Source organism: Syngnathus typhle, linkage group LG7, assembly GCF_033458585.1.
Source record: "Syngnathus typhle isolate RoL2023-S1 ecotype Sweden linkage group LG7, RoL_Styp_1.0, whole genome shotgun sequence".
NCBI lineage: Eukaryota > Metazoa > Chordata > Actinopteri > Syngnathiformes > Syngnathidae > Syngnathus > Syngnathus typhle.
In genome coordinates, this window is record NC_083744.1 from 5,210,240 (window position 1) to 5,224,149 (window position 13,910).

Below are 13,910 nucleotides of genomic sequence, written 5' to 3' on the forward strand. Positions count from 1 at the left end.
GAACTGCCCGATAAGAACTAGTGCAATAAAATAAAATTGTTAGCATCACGTCAACATAGTGATGGGGTCTAAAACTGAATTATAATGTGTGGAAACATTTTTAATTTCTGCCTTTAAAAATATGTGTAGTAGTTGACTGTGACTATCATCATGACAACTGTTAAACACACAAAAAAATGAAACAGCACCAATGCTTGTTTTTTGTTTTTTTACAATGAAAAGTGTTTATTCTGTCGTTTGTTGTCTTTTCTGCAACAAAGTTATGGTAATGTTATGCAAAGGGTAGAATGAACTAACGCATACACATAAGAGCAAGTGTACAGCACTTAAAAGTGAATCCAAGGGAGGAAGCATTTCTTTTGCAGAAATAATTGTAGTCACACAAAACCAGCACATTTAAATGTCCTCTTCTCCCATCTCCACATCCTCTTGTAATTTCTGCATCATTTTCTCCTCCATTTGTTTGGGTTTTCCTGTAAAGACAAACAAAAGATTTGTCTCCATTTGACTAAATACAACAGCGAGTCAATCTGGGCTTTACCCCAAAAGAGTTTTCAATGCTTCAACTGAAAATGTACCTGCGTGTGGAGCTTTGATGAGGTGAATATTCTTCTTCACTTCCTTGATGACCTCTTCCTTTTCCAATTCTTTGCCCTTCTTTAATCTGAAAAGTGGAGAGAACACGCAATGCTCGATATCATTTTAAGTTGGATAGGAAAAGTACAAAAGAAAAGACCGACAAATGACATTAACGTCTGACAATTAACAAGTGCCCACCTGTTCATGATGTATCTGGCCTGCCGTTTTCGTTTTATTTCTTCCACCTTCTTTATTGCTTCCACTGTAAAATGGACACACAAATGTTAATTGGCTCGGATAAAATATTCTTGTCCAATCGAACAGAAGTTCAAAAATGAAGCAAGAGATGTGTCAGTTATTCAAAATTTTCTTCCCAAAAAAGTGCCATACCTGTCTTATCCCATATCTCCCGGTTATATTTAACAGGAGTATTTCTGCGTTTCTCAAACTCCAAACAGTTATCCTGAAAAACACACACAATGGATGATGAAAGAATCATGCTACACTTGCATAGTATTTTTTTTTTTTTTTTTAAATACTAACTTACCACTGTCAATTCCTTTCCAGTTGCCTTACGGAATGCTTTGGTCCATCTGGTCTTTCTGGGGTTACGCTTCTTCTTGAAATTCCTGTGGCATTTTGATTTGCAGAATCTAAAGGTCTAAAATTGTGTGCGGGGAAACAGTCACAAAAAACAGACTTATTTTAGGAGCAGAAATATCATAGTGAAGCTACTCGTATGGTTTTTAAATGGTTTTGATATTATTTGGGTGTGATTTTGCTGCAGTAACGTTAAGCTGTCAGGGTAAGTTCCACTAGTTAACCTTTAGGGGGCGCTCACTCCACGTGAAATGCCAATACGCAAGTCGCTTCCGTTTGTTAATTGCCTGGGCCGCATCAAAACAATACCGTGGCAAGAACTAAGGTTAACAGCCCACAAGAAATCCACATTAAGACAGGTCCAAATCGATCTCCTCCTTATCAGTCTTTTTTATGTTTGTTTCCGCTCAAATTTAGAACAGAATGTTCCGTCACTCTCATCCACGTGAACACGTTAGCATTAGCCCACCACAGACGACGGACAGAACGTTCAAACGCTAAATTACTTGATTATTGACGAACAAATATGTGACGTACCTTGCAGTCATTCCGTACAAACATAACTCCATGTCCTGGGTACACCGGACCCGAGCAGAAATAACACTTTTCGATGCGCATCTTCACGCCAGAGGTGCGGCGAGCTACGCGTGACAACAAGAAGACCGGACGCTTCTTCCTACTTCCGCTTTGGCAGTCACTGGAAGTGTTGATGATAAAATGTACTGCCCCCTGCTGGACATATTTCGCTCAACAACTGTTAATCACACCGAGACAGACCGATGTGCTACTATAATACGACATACATTCAAATCTATTTAAGCTTTCAAACGGTTATAAAGTATATCAAGTAGACAAGGAAACAACAAGATGTTTTTTTCCCAAGAACAATTTTATTTATCGTCTGCAATAATCTTGAGAGTATCAAAAAGTCGGTTGCAACATTCCAACCCATAAAATACTTTGTTTTGTTGCACTCTTTGGGTTAAAAGGAGTATTTTGGTATTCAAAAGCATGGAAATCAGGGAAAAGCTCATTTAAATTAACAGTCAAGACTACTCACTAAATATAAATTTGGCACCTGAGTCAAGTCAGCAAATTTATCTGTGGCATTCATGTCAACATTTGTAATTATAGTAATGAAGAACACAGGAAAAACTCTGAGCATGACATTGACAATATGAACTTGGGGAAATGCCACACTGAAACTAGGACAAATACTTAAAGGACCATCTAAAGTAAAGGTTCCAACCTAATTCTCATTAAGGTGAAATAAGATCAGTTTTGCAATGTCAAGTAAAAAAAACATGTTGTAAAATGCCTTTCTACAAATCAAAACTGAATAGAAATATAGCACATTTAAATTCAAATTGTGTAAATGAACCCAAAGAAAATCACTAAATTAGAGACTTAAAGCTTCTTTGGTTAAGATAATTTGTATTACAAAGATAGAAAAATTGATTATGTTGCTCTTCACACACACTGGGCTTCCATTTTGATCGTCAGAATCCTTCTTTGTCACATCTGAACACCACATATCATGGAGGCGTTGATAACAACCCCCCATACATCACATGGGGGGGTGGGTCAGTATTAGACAATGTGTGCCCAAAGAATAAATACCATCATCTATCACTGACAAGACACACAGGATCAATCAATAGTGTCCACCAAATCTTGCCAAGGATCAACTGAATGGAAAGCCACACCCATGTGAGGAAGCAGACAACTCTTTGGATAATAGCATCGGCGTCACCGCTGCACTTAGCAATGGTCTCAAAAGGCAAACGGAACACAAGCCACGAGAACTTGCGCTAAAGCTTTCACCAGACTAAAGTTTCCACCGAGAAAAAGCACCATTCGGAGATAAATTTACATCAATGGCACAGAAGTGGATTTTTGGCAAAGACACTCTTCATGTACTTCTACTGTATTTTTGGTTGCCTATTATGACAAAGTCTTTGGGTACAAATGTTCCTGTCTTTGGATCGAGTATGCAAGGCCCGTTGCAGTATTAAGGCCGTGTTAAAGCTTTGAGTTCAGTGCACTGGAAATGTCCAACATCTCGTACAACCCAAACGGTTTGACGATATCTAATGCACTTGTTTTTTTTCTCGAGTCAACCACACAAAATGTTTGGGGGAAAAAAAGACAAGCAATGGGAAACAAAAGCTCTTTCAACCGCAAAAACACACACCATTTGGAGGTAGCCATGATGAGACAAAAACTGAGGTAGACAATCAAGGTCCAATGGAAAACAAATTAAATATGACCAGACGTATCACAGCATATTTTTTCAAACATTCATCATGGGTGAGTTTTGGTTTAGGACAGACGATGCCACAAAGACCAACAGGTAGAACAGGAGAAGGGAAAAAAAAAAAAAGAAAGAAAATGTTGGGACCAACATTCATACAAAATCCTGAGGTAGATCTGAAGAAAATCCTCATTTCCTCCTTCACAGCAGGTGACTTCCTGTTCCCTTGTGCCAGAGGAAATAAGCAGAGGGCTCAAACCAGGAAGCAAACGAGGTAGCAATGGTCATTTGTGGAGCCGGGTGAAAAACGGAGTGCTAGCTGCCGCCCGAAGCGCAGCCGGACCGAGCATCATCCGGGGTGGAGATATGGTAGCAAACACACTTCTGCTTTTCTACCCGGAAAGACGCCTTCGGCTCGGCTACATGTGCATTATCCGGAGTTTCTGTTTTGGAGCTTTGACTGGTCGACGGATTGCTCATATCTTCATTGCTTTCCTCGTTGGAGTAATGTCCGGAGTCTCCCGTCTCTTGGCTGCTCTCGCTGCTTTGCGAGGTCTCGGTGTGGAAAGGTCCGAAGATGATCTCCCGAGATGATGGAGGCAGAGGCGCGGCGCCTAAATGCTCCTCATAGTGTAGAACGGTTTTGCCAGCTTCATACAAATGGACCCTCCCTTCAACCTTAAAAAAAACAACAAATAGATGTCAAACCTTTTTTAAGACGAATGAGAGTATGATGTCGCAACACTTACATCAATCTCAGTTGGTGTGCTGACATCTCTGTTAAGAAGAAGCCACTTCTTGCTTTGATTTTTGCTCATGACAGGACTCGCGTTATTTATCATTATATTAGATCCACCCTAAAACACATAACAGAATTAGAATTCTACTGTTTTTAAATTATAACTTTTTTAGGTCTATTCTTACTTTGGCATCTATGAAGTTGGTACTCATCATGGGAATGAGAGCCTCAGCGTTCTCGACGTGGCGCTCGTGAGGCAAAGACAAGCCTTCGCCACGCGGCACAGCAACAACCTTGTGGTTAGAAGATTTCCTGGAAAGAAATAATACACATAAAAATTCCAGTTATTGAAAATTAAACCACTTTGTAGATCCACAGTGATGAAAACAAGTACCTTGGCCTCCCTTTACTGATGAGGATCAAGGCACACATTACAATACAGGCCAAGGCGATGCTAACGCCAACGATGATACCAGTCATGGATCTCTGGTCTATGTGGTAAAGACCATCTGAGAAGACTGAAAAAAATAAATCAACAAGATTACATTTTTTTATTCAAAGATTTTAAATGAGTGACTTGTCTGTTACTCACTTGCGGTATGCTGAAAAGTATCCGAGCGCCAGGCGTTTTTGCTGCGTTGGACATTTCCACGTTTCATAACCAACTCGACGACGTCCGAAAAAGGCCCGTCCCCCACCTGGTTGGAGGCAGAGATCTTCACCAGGTAGACATTACCTGGTTCTAGCTTCTCCAGAAGAGCCATTGTATGGCTTCCTAGCCATGGTACAAGAAGCAGACATTAGCGGGCGGAATACAAAAAGGGAGAGTTAAGAGAGGATGTAAATAAAAAAAGGACACAAATATATAAATATGGAGGATTGTGTTGTTGTTTTTTTGGGGACACTGCTCACCCTCTCTTTGAATTATTTGCCAGCGTCCGGCCATCCAGGATGTTTGGGAAGCGTAAAGTATGGTGTAATGTGTAACCACCACGTTGGCCTCGGTGGGCTCCTTCCACGATACCAACGCCGTGTCATCCTCGATCAGAGTTAGTCTCACTCCTGTAGGTGGTCGTCTCGGAGCTGCGGAAAAAAACATGAAGAAATCAAATATTTGCTGGGGAATACATATATCTCTGGTTACTTTGTATGTTGATCAACCTGCTGGTTTTGTGCGATGGTAAACCACATGGCTCCAAGGGCTCGACATCTGATCCACGTGAAGGCGTACCACAAACTCATAGCGAGTGTTTGGCTCTAAATTTTGCATGGTCACATTTTCTTGTGTGCTGGTGGGGGGATATAAACAACAACCCTTAAAATCCCAAACACTTCATAATCTTCAGCAAAGGAAATTATTTGATGTGTGAGATTGTTTGCTAGCTTACGTTTGGAGGTAGCGTACGGCGGATGCATTGTGTGTGCCCACAATCGTGTAACGGACAGTGTAGCTGACGACCTTCCCAGACGGGAAAGTGGGACGGCTCCAACGTAAAGAAACTTCAGAGGAATTACTGGCCAGGATAGTCACATGATCAGGCGATGGAGGGGTGGCTGCCATTTGGTCTCTTGCCGCTGTAGATAGCCAAAGCGACAACATGACTACAAATGTAAACAGGAGAGATTTCAAAGTAGAAAATGGACTCACAGACACATCCAGGGGTACTGATGGCTTGGTCTGTCTCATAGCCGTCTCCAGCTTGACTAAAAGCCAGGATCTTGATACGATATCTTCGCCTGGGATCTGGAAGACATAAAAGATATTTTAGTTTTAACATCCTAAAGTGGAGGCAAGTTTCAAAGAAGGCAAGCACTAGAGGGCAAAGTGTGGGGGTCATAACTGCCCCCCCCCCCATGCATGGACAATGCATGGTCTCCTATGTCACCCCAACCTGTAATTATCATTTGTTGCCATGTAACAAGAGCATGACCAACAAACCCTGAGAAAAAAATGCTTGTAAGCTCAAACTTATCGATCAAACCAAATTTATTCGAAACTAAAAATCCACTAAATCCTACGTTGTTGACTGATGCTTTGGAAATAAAATGAGAAACTTTGATACATCCAAAAGATCAGTCTTTGACATGTTTGAACCTAAATACACCGTTGCTAGGGCTCCTGAATCAGGGCATTTTGGGGTAGTGTTAAGATTAGTTTTATGCCTTCCAGTGTGAAAGGTCAGCTTATGGGTATTGACCATGGAAGGCGGGTGTCCAGGTCTGTTGTGGGGGCTGGGCGGAAGGGCAGCCTTCAGCTGCCGGGAGCCGAGGCCCATGGGACCGGAGGGGGGTTGACTTGGGTCACCGGGTCAGGCCAAGATAGAACAGACGGAATCTGGGTGCAGGGGTGTAGGAGTCCAGGACGGGGGGGGGGGGGGGGTATTTCCCCTCTCACACTTTTCCTGGTGTCCTTGTTGTAGCTTTCAACTTGGAGCAAGCATGGCTTCAAAGTTGTGCACAACAGCTACATTTCTAGCCTATTTACATTTTAAAAACTGATAAATATAAGGGTTTTATATTTTAGCAGATCAAGTAAAAGAGAATCAAGCAACCTTGCTTGGTGATTCACATAAAGCTGAATTTTACTTTAATCAGCATGACTCGGCTCAGTTTCACATTGATTATTATTATTTTCTATATGGACAGCACAGACTAGCATTGGGGGCAGGGCACTAATTTGAGACTGCTGTCTCACGGTTAAAGGTCAGTGGTCCTGTCCAGTTCTGGCCAATCCCAAGGGTCTGTTGCATGTGTGTCGCGGTCCAGCTAAAAAGGGGGAGGTGGCTAAAATCTGGTAAAGCAGGTCTGGCTCCGAACATAGCACAATAGCCAGGGGTAATTATGCAAGTCACTGGATGGGAAACGGTGGTGGGAGGGACATCTGGACACTGACCTCTAACCTGGGGAGCCTGATCCCACTCAATAGTGCAAGCAAACGAGAGCGGTCAGCTCACATTGATCTGTGTTGCGGGCGTAAATGCAAATGCTGCACTCAACGGACACGGCAGACGTATGCTAATGTTATCAGCTGCGTCCACGCTTACCAAGGCCGCTGATGGTGTAGGTGTAGGTCTGAGCTTGCAGCTGGATGACGGGCTGTTCCGGTTGACTTTCCTCATGGTAACGCAGGCGATAGCCAAGGACAGCCTCCATCTCCGGGGCGGTTTGCCAGCGCGCCACAATGGAAGTGCAGTTAAGCGGCTCAAGTTGAAGAATAGGGGCCGAGGGCACTGAGAGGGCACAGAGAGGAGCCATGAGATCAATACGCATTCACTCTTATAAGAAAAGAGCAGGGAGATTTGAGTGCAGGAAACGGATGCAATGCAGCATTATCGTTTTTGGTGTATTTGATTAAATAAACATGAGAGGAAAGTGGCTTCGATTATTTTACTATACTTCAGCACTTTGGACTGTTGGGCAGCTCATCAACACAAACGTATGTAGGCCGCAGTAGCAAAAAAAAAAGCTTGGAAGAAGACAGCAGGATGTGAAAAGAAGCTATTCTCCCCCCCCCTCCCCAAACACACACAGACGCCGGAGGGCCTCTCTTTATGACCCGTGACGAAGGCCGCGCTTACATCACTGACAGTCGAGGGCAAAGGTTCCAGAGTAACCAATACAAAAGCTCCGGGACAATGCTACGAGAACAAACTCCAAACACAAGATGGTCCTGAAGAAGGACCTTCCAAAAAGCAAATTGGGATTGTATGGTTTTCTTATTGAACCTTTTACGTGACGCTGAAAAAAATCACATATAAAAGCATTAACACAGAGCGTTTAAAATGTTCTTTCGACGCCAACGCAACTTTACCTTTGCGACTGGATGTCTTGGGCGTACGGTGGGACGTCCACGCTGAGGGCTCACACCAACCCATTCGGGTGGCTGCGGCCATGCGGAGCAGGTAGATGGTGTCGGGCTGGAGGCCCTCCAGGAGATACTCTGTAGTATTCTGAGGCAGCTCCACGGAGATGACCGTGTTGTCCGCGGCCGTGCGGTACGACAACCTGTATGCTGACACCCGACCGCGGCTGACTTTGGAGGGAAGCTGCTGCCAGCTCACCTGGATGTCTGTTGAGTTGCGGCTTATCAGACGTAGCTCTGGTGTACGCAGAGGCACTGGAAAATAAAATGTGAACGTATGAACATGGCGGTCTAACGCTGAACAGTCTTAGTTGAATTTTCTACTTAATGACTAGCAATGGAAAATGGCAAAATTTCCCCCCCATGTTCCCACTCTAAAGGTGTTGTGTACACACAAGATTTACATTGACTTTAACTAAAGCGTCAGAGTGATTTACTGCAAGGAATGCTGGGAGTCTCAAAGCTTACCATCCTCCAGGGTGTGTTGACTGACTTGATCGGACATACGACTGGCTCCCATTGGCATGTAAGCCACGATGTAGAAGCTGTAATTCCTAGCAGGCTCTAGGTCATCAATAATATAACTGGTTGTGTCGTTGCCAATCACAACTTGGTATTCCTCGTTGTTCAGACCTGACGTGCGGTGGAGAACGGGTTAGGTTTTGAAAAAATAAAAAATGCCTAAATGGTATAAATGTTATTGTGCTTTTGTAAACCAGCACAATAATTGCTGTTGTATAAGAACTTTTTTTTTCTACTGAATAGAAAAAGTCAAAGTAACATACAGTTCTACAAGACTCTAAACGGTATCTTTACTTTTTAGTACAAAGAGCGAGTGCACAATGGCTTTCAAAGCCTCTTTAAAAAAACTGCCGTTGTCAATGGACAGCAACAAGAAATTGCCTTTCCAAGGACAGCGCATCACATAACACACTCATCAACTTGAAATTATTTTCTCAGCCATCTTGGTCTCACCTTCGGCTTTCATGTAATGGATGGAGTAGGCTATGACTTTGTCAGCATTGTAGAGCGGTCTCTCCCACGCCAACAAAATGGCCGAGCTCGAGATGGTCTCGGCGTGGATGTTCCTGGGAGCGCTGGGCCTGTCCTCTGACATGACCACAATAAGTCGTGCCAAAGACAGCACAGAGCCCTCTTCACTCTCTGCTATGCACTGATAGATGGCATCGTCCTCTGGGATGATCTGGGTGATCACCAGTTTACTGTGGGAGGAAGAAAAATAGCACACAATCAATACAAGACACGAAAGCCTTTGGCCAATTTGTGTAATAAATCTGTCTTGAATACCTGTTGTACATCTTAATCCGTCCGTTTAAATGAACCTCTTCGCCGTTCTTTAGCCAGCTAATGCGGGGTGGGGGGATTCCTTCGGCTTGGCAAATAAAACGGGCGGTACCGGCTCTTGGACGGGTCTGGCTCTCGGGCCGCTCAACGATCGATGGTGGTACTGAAAAGAGAGATTTACAAGGAATGAGGTAAGTTTGACACATTTGATCATCAAATCGCAAGGTTGTACCTTGGACAGTGAGGTTGGCAGCAGCTACGGTGAAATTACGGGTTCCGGGTGTCGTGGCTCTGCAGAGGTAGACTCCACTGTGCTTCGAATTGATGTCGCTAATAACCAAGTTCCCGTTGCCCAACACTTTGGCTTTGTATACATCGATGGGTTTACTATCAGCGCGACTCCAGGAAATGATAGGCCAGGGGTTTCCAGTGGCTAAGCACTCCAGCACCGCCGTTTGGTGGAGAGAAACTGTCATGTTCTGAGGTCCGGCGATGATTTTGGGCCTCTGACGGGTTTTAGTGTCCCCACCTTTAATTAAAGAAATATAATAATACTACTACTACTACTACTACTAATAATAATAATAATAATAATAATAATGGATGGATAATTATAATGGATGGATATTAATACGACTACTACTACTACTAATAATCTTTCAAAACAAGTTCCATCCAAGAATGATTCAAACAAGTTAGTGTCATTTCTTCACCTTGGCTGACTGTCAGCTTTGCCTCTCGACTCTTTTGCCGACTTCCGATGTTAGTCGCGACACATCGATATTGCCCGCCGTCCTTCGCTTGTACATTGTGGATCTGAAGGACTCCACTGGGCAGAACTGTGATTCTGCACACAAACAAATCATCACTTGGGTCAAACTTGGCTAACTACCAAGTTGCTCTATTACAGGGGTGTCCAAACTAAATCTGGCCCTCCTTGCAAAAAGTTTGGACACCCCTGCTCTATTACTTTTCCTTGTATCATGACCGCATGCAAAATGACTCAAGGTTAACTGAAGGTATCAACCTGTCCGTATGTAGCGGCAGTGTGCTTTGGTTAAACTCCCAGGTGATGGTTGCAGGAGGTCGGGACGTGACTCCACATGAGAATCGGGCCACCGAGCCCGCAGTCACTTCCGTAGGCAATGGGTGGAACAAAAACTCTGAAATACCTGAATAGAAGTAGAAAAACCAAATAATCAACTCATGGCTGTATACATTTTTGACTATGATCAACTTCTAGGGTTAAGCTAAATTTTCATTAAGTATGGTCAATGTGTTCCATCTGATCTGAGGCCTTTTCATCTCTAGCTAGCACAAAACCCCTAATCTGCATTCATGTGGAAGGGGCCCTCCTTAAAATATTACCAATGACCTTCACTCATTAAGGTGATAAGTCTTCCCCTTCCCCCGCACACGCACACGCAAGAAACAAGTCAATATCATGTTAAAGAAAATCAATAGCCCATTCTCCCCACTGAAACCCCACATTGAAATCCCCAGCTTTGGGAAAACCAAATTAAAGGGGGAACCTTGTAATTTACAACCTAATTTCATGCACAAATAACATGCTAGTTTTAAGACATCATTTCCCTAAAACTGGCCTGAGATAATTTACCTTTACAGTGCGTAAGTTTCTCTTAAGAGGTCAAAGCTAAATTCAACGAATTGTTGTGTTTCTGATGTTGCTTGTATCATCTGTCAACATGCTCTTTATTTTCACATTCTGACACCCTGTGTTGGATGAGGAATTATTATGAAAGTGCTCATGTGCTCAAAAGAGTGCTAGCAAAAAGCCTCCCTGGATGGTTTTGAGAAAGCCATAATCACTCACTGTGGCGTACTGGCCATGTTCATTCACAAGAGAAAGTGTCCCACGTTCAACAAAAGGCCTCTGCCTGACAGGGCAACACAGGGGTCGATCCAGTGAAAGGACTCGTGTCCTGGGAGCCGACGCGGCGAGCCAGCCCAGTCACAGCAGCCATGTGACATCACAAAGGCCTTCTACGCTGACCTCTGAACTCCAGGACCTCTGGACAGAAGGCGAGCGGCGAGAGGGGGGGGGCCCATCCTCCAACTCCACGCCCACAGATGACCAAAACCTTTAACCTCTTCTCACACAAAAGAGTGGACGCTGGACTAAACTTGGACTTTTGGGGGGTTTAGTGGTCTTTTTTTTTTTTCTCAAATTAGTAAAACTAATTATTTTAAATAGACACCATCTATAAACAAATCAGCATAGTAAATGCCTTGTAACTGCACATTTACGATTTTTTTCCCCCTCTATAAAATAGAACTCATAAAGATGGCAAGTCGTCGATGTAGATGTTTACCGTAAACTTCCTGTCTTCTAAGTCAACATTATAGTTATGCTATAGCGACACTCGATATAAATAATCCTCAAACCAATAAGCGACACAAACGGGCCCATTGAACAGACACAGCTGTCCTGTCCACTGATATGTGGACAAACAAATGCGCTCCCAACCTAGTCTTTTCTTCTGGGGTGGTCAGGGGTACTCCAAACAAAGCCCAAAGGCAAACGGCCTTTCAGAGATTCCTCTGTGTAGCCAACCATTCAGCGATGACACACAACTCCAACACAATGCAATGCCGCTGGCCAAACGAAAGCTTAGAGTATTTTTTTGTGGGATATTGAGACACTATTTTTGACTTAGTTTTAAAAACTGTTTAACACCATAAAGTGAATATTAATGTCACTGAAGTTTTTAAGAGGCTAATACTTACTTGCGATAGTCAGACGTGATCTTTGGCTGAGGATGGCTCCAAATTTGTTTTTGGAGAGGCACTGGTAGAATCCTTCATCTGACTCCTCCTTGGTATGCTTTATCTTTGGTATGTACAAGGAGCCATTTGGTAAAAGCTGGATGTGCTCACTTTCTGCCAAGTGAACACCATTTTTCAGCCACTTGATGGTGACTGGAGGCTGTCCGTGAGCTTGGCAATCCAAGACAGCGGGGTCCTTTGGTAGAACGGTCACATCACTGGGCTCAGTGATGAACGACAATTCACTGAAACATAAAACACCTAGGGGAGGAGAAAGTAGCATTAGGGACAGATTGATAGTTGATACAATTGCTTTATCAGATATTGGGTTATTTCAGTGTTCCCATCATGACAGCATCAGATGGAATTGTTTGATGATGTATCTACAATGGGCTATTCATCAAACGTATTACATTGTAATAAGTGCAATAAGTCTACACACAGTACAGAAAGTATAGTATTTGTACTTTGTCTCTCATATGAAAGGTAATATAAAAAAATAGACTTCATCATTAGTTTGGGACGGTTAGTCAATATAATGATAACACAAAACAAATTGAAACCAAGCTACTTCCATGTACCTGTCTAAAAAGGCCATAAAATGTCCCATCTATCCAGATAACCATTATGAGTCCCAATTTTTATGTAATACAAACATATTTCTCCATCTGCGTTATCCAAGCAAATGATGGATATAGCGTGGGATTGTTTTTTGTTTTTTTAAAGAGATCATTTTTTTTGCATTACAACTGGAGGGGACGAAAACCTTACAGGCTTTTTTTTTTTTTTTTAAATCATAGAAAATATTCCATGCAATATATGAACATGAATAGCAAGTTGTTTCAGCTCGCTCGCATAAAAACCCACCACATGGAACAATCAGACAGTCAACAAGGATGGACGCAACATTCCCTTCCGTGCGCACATAGAGAAACAAAACACTTACTTGGTGAATGCAGAAAGGAAATCAAAATTAGCAACACTTTCATCTTAAAGTTCGCCATTTATCCACAGTGCAGTCTCATTTTTCCTCGAAAGCGAACCTCCGCGCTCCTGTGTGCAGCTTGGAGGTCCCCCAATCACTAAAGTGCTCGCAGCGGAGCAACTTCAGTAGTGCAGGGGAGGGGGGATGCGGGGGGGGGGGGGGGGGGGCCTCACGTTTACACATGCGCAGACTACGTGGTTCAGAAAACGAATCCAGATAGCGACATTAGTGAGTCTACCTAGCAGAAGAGATGTTTTGCCCCTTTTGTGTAAACAGATACGACAATAAAGCCGTTATTAACACTTCAAAATCAAGCTTTATTTCATCCCAAACAATAATCATAACATTTGTGAAAATTAATCTAACAATAATACTACTAGTCAACAGCAAATTGTAATTAGAGATGGCTAAACGTGTACTTTTTTACTAGTACATCAAATTTTGGAAATATTTTCGTTTTTGTTGAACCTCTTATTCAGAAATATTACTAAATAATATACATTACATATTATATTGGTATACTACTTTTACTAATATTATGAATACCTGATGTGCTGTAGAAAAAAAAACAAGGGCAGACTATTTAAGATTTATTGACTATAGTTAATAGCAACATTCAGCCCATTTGTGTCTCACTATACCCGTCCATTATTGTTATTGTGAGTTACTTTATGGACTGCACCTTCCCTAACGGGGACAGTGTGTTCCAGAAAGACAGCCCCTCACATCCTCACGACATGCATCATCAAATTAGAGCGGACGTGCTGAAATGGAATCAGACGCTCTTGCACTTTGTTGT

At 42.8% G+C, this 13,910-nt stretch overlaps 2 protein-coding genes across 3 annotated transcripts; both read right to left on the reverse strand.

The window, feature by feature from the left end:
• Positions 1–194: 194 nt before the first annotated feature.
• On the reverse strand, positions 195–1,871 carry rsl24d1 (ribosomal L24 domain containing 1). The gene is made up of 6 exons (XM_061283901.1): positions 1,717–1,871; positions 1,127–1,240; positions 970–1,042; positions 778–841; positions 579–664; positions 195–473 (listed from the first exon to the last, which is right to left on the reverse strand). The coding sequence occupies exons 1-6, from the start codon at positions 1,795–1,797 to the stop codon at positions 397–399; spliced, it is 495 nt and encodes a 164-aa protein (XP_061139885.1). The 5' UTR covers positions 1,798–1,871; the 3' UTR covers positions 195–396.
• Positions 1,872–2,047: 176 nt separating this feature from the next.
• Positions 2,048–13,260, reverse strand: LOC133157397 (protogenin B-like). Of its 2 annotated transcripts, XM_061283896.1 has the most exons (19): positions 13,073–13,260; positions 12,088–12,387; positions 10,367–10,511; positions 10,053–10,186; positions 9,572–9,868; positions 9,343–9,502; positions 9,010–9,257; positions 8,503–8,667; positions 7,984–8,289; positions 7,217–7,402; positions 5,821–5,916; positions 5,561–5,747; positions 5,334–5,461; positions 5,085–5,255; positions 4,765–4,947; positions 4,567–4,690; positions 4,358–4,484; positions 4,183–4,290; positions 2,048–4,111 (listed from the first exon to the last, which is right to left on the reverse strand). In XM_061283896.1, exons 1-19 carry the CDS (start codon positions 13,128–13,130, stop codon positions 3,749–3,751), a joined length of 3,486 nt encoding a protein of 1,161 aa, XP_061139880.1. In that variant the 5' UTR covers positions 13,131–13,260; the 3' UTR covers positions 2,048–3,748. The 2 variants fall into 2 exon arrangements, with proteins under 2 accessions (XP_061139880.1, XP_061139881.1); XM_061283897.1 differs by lacking the exon at positions 13,073–13,260 and having other exon boundaries at positions 12,088–13,051.
• Between the last annotated feature and the right edge of the window lie 650 nt (positions 13,261–13,910).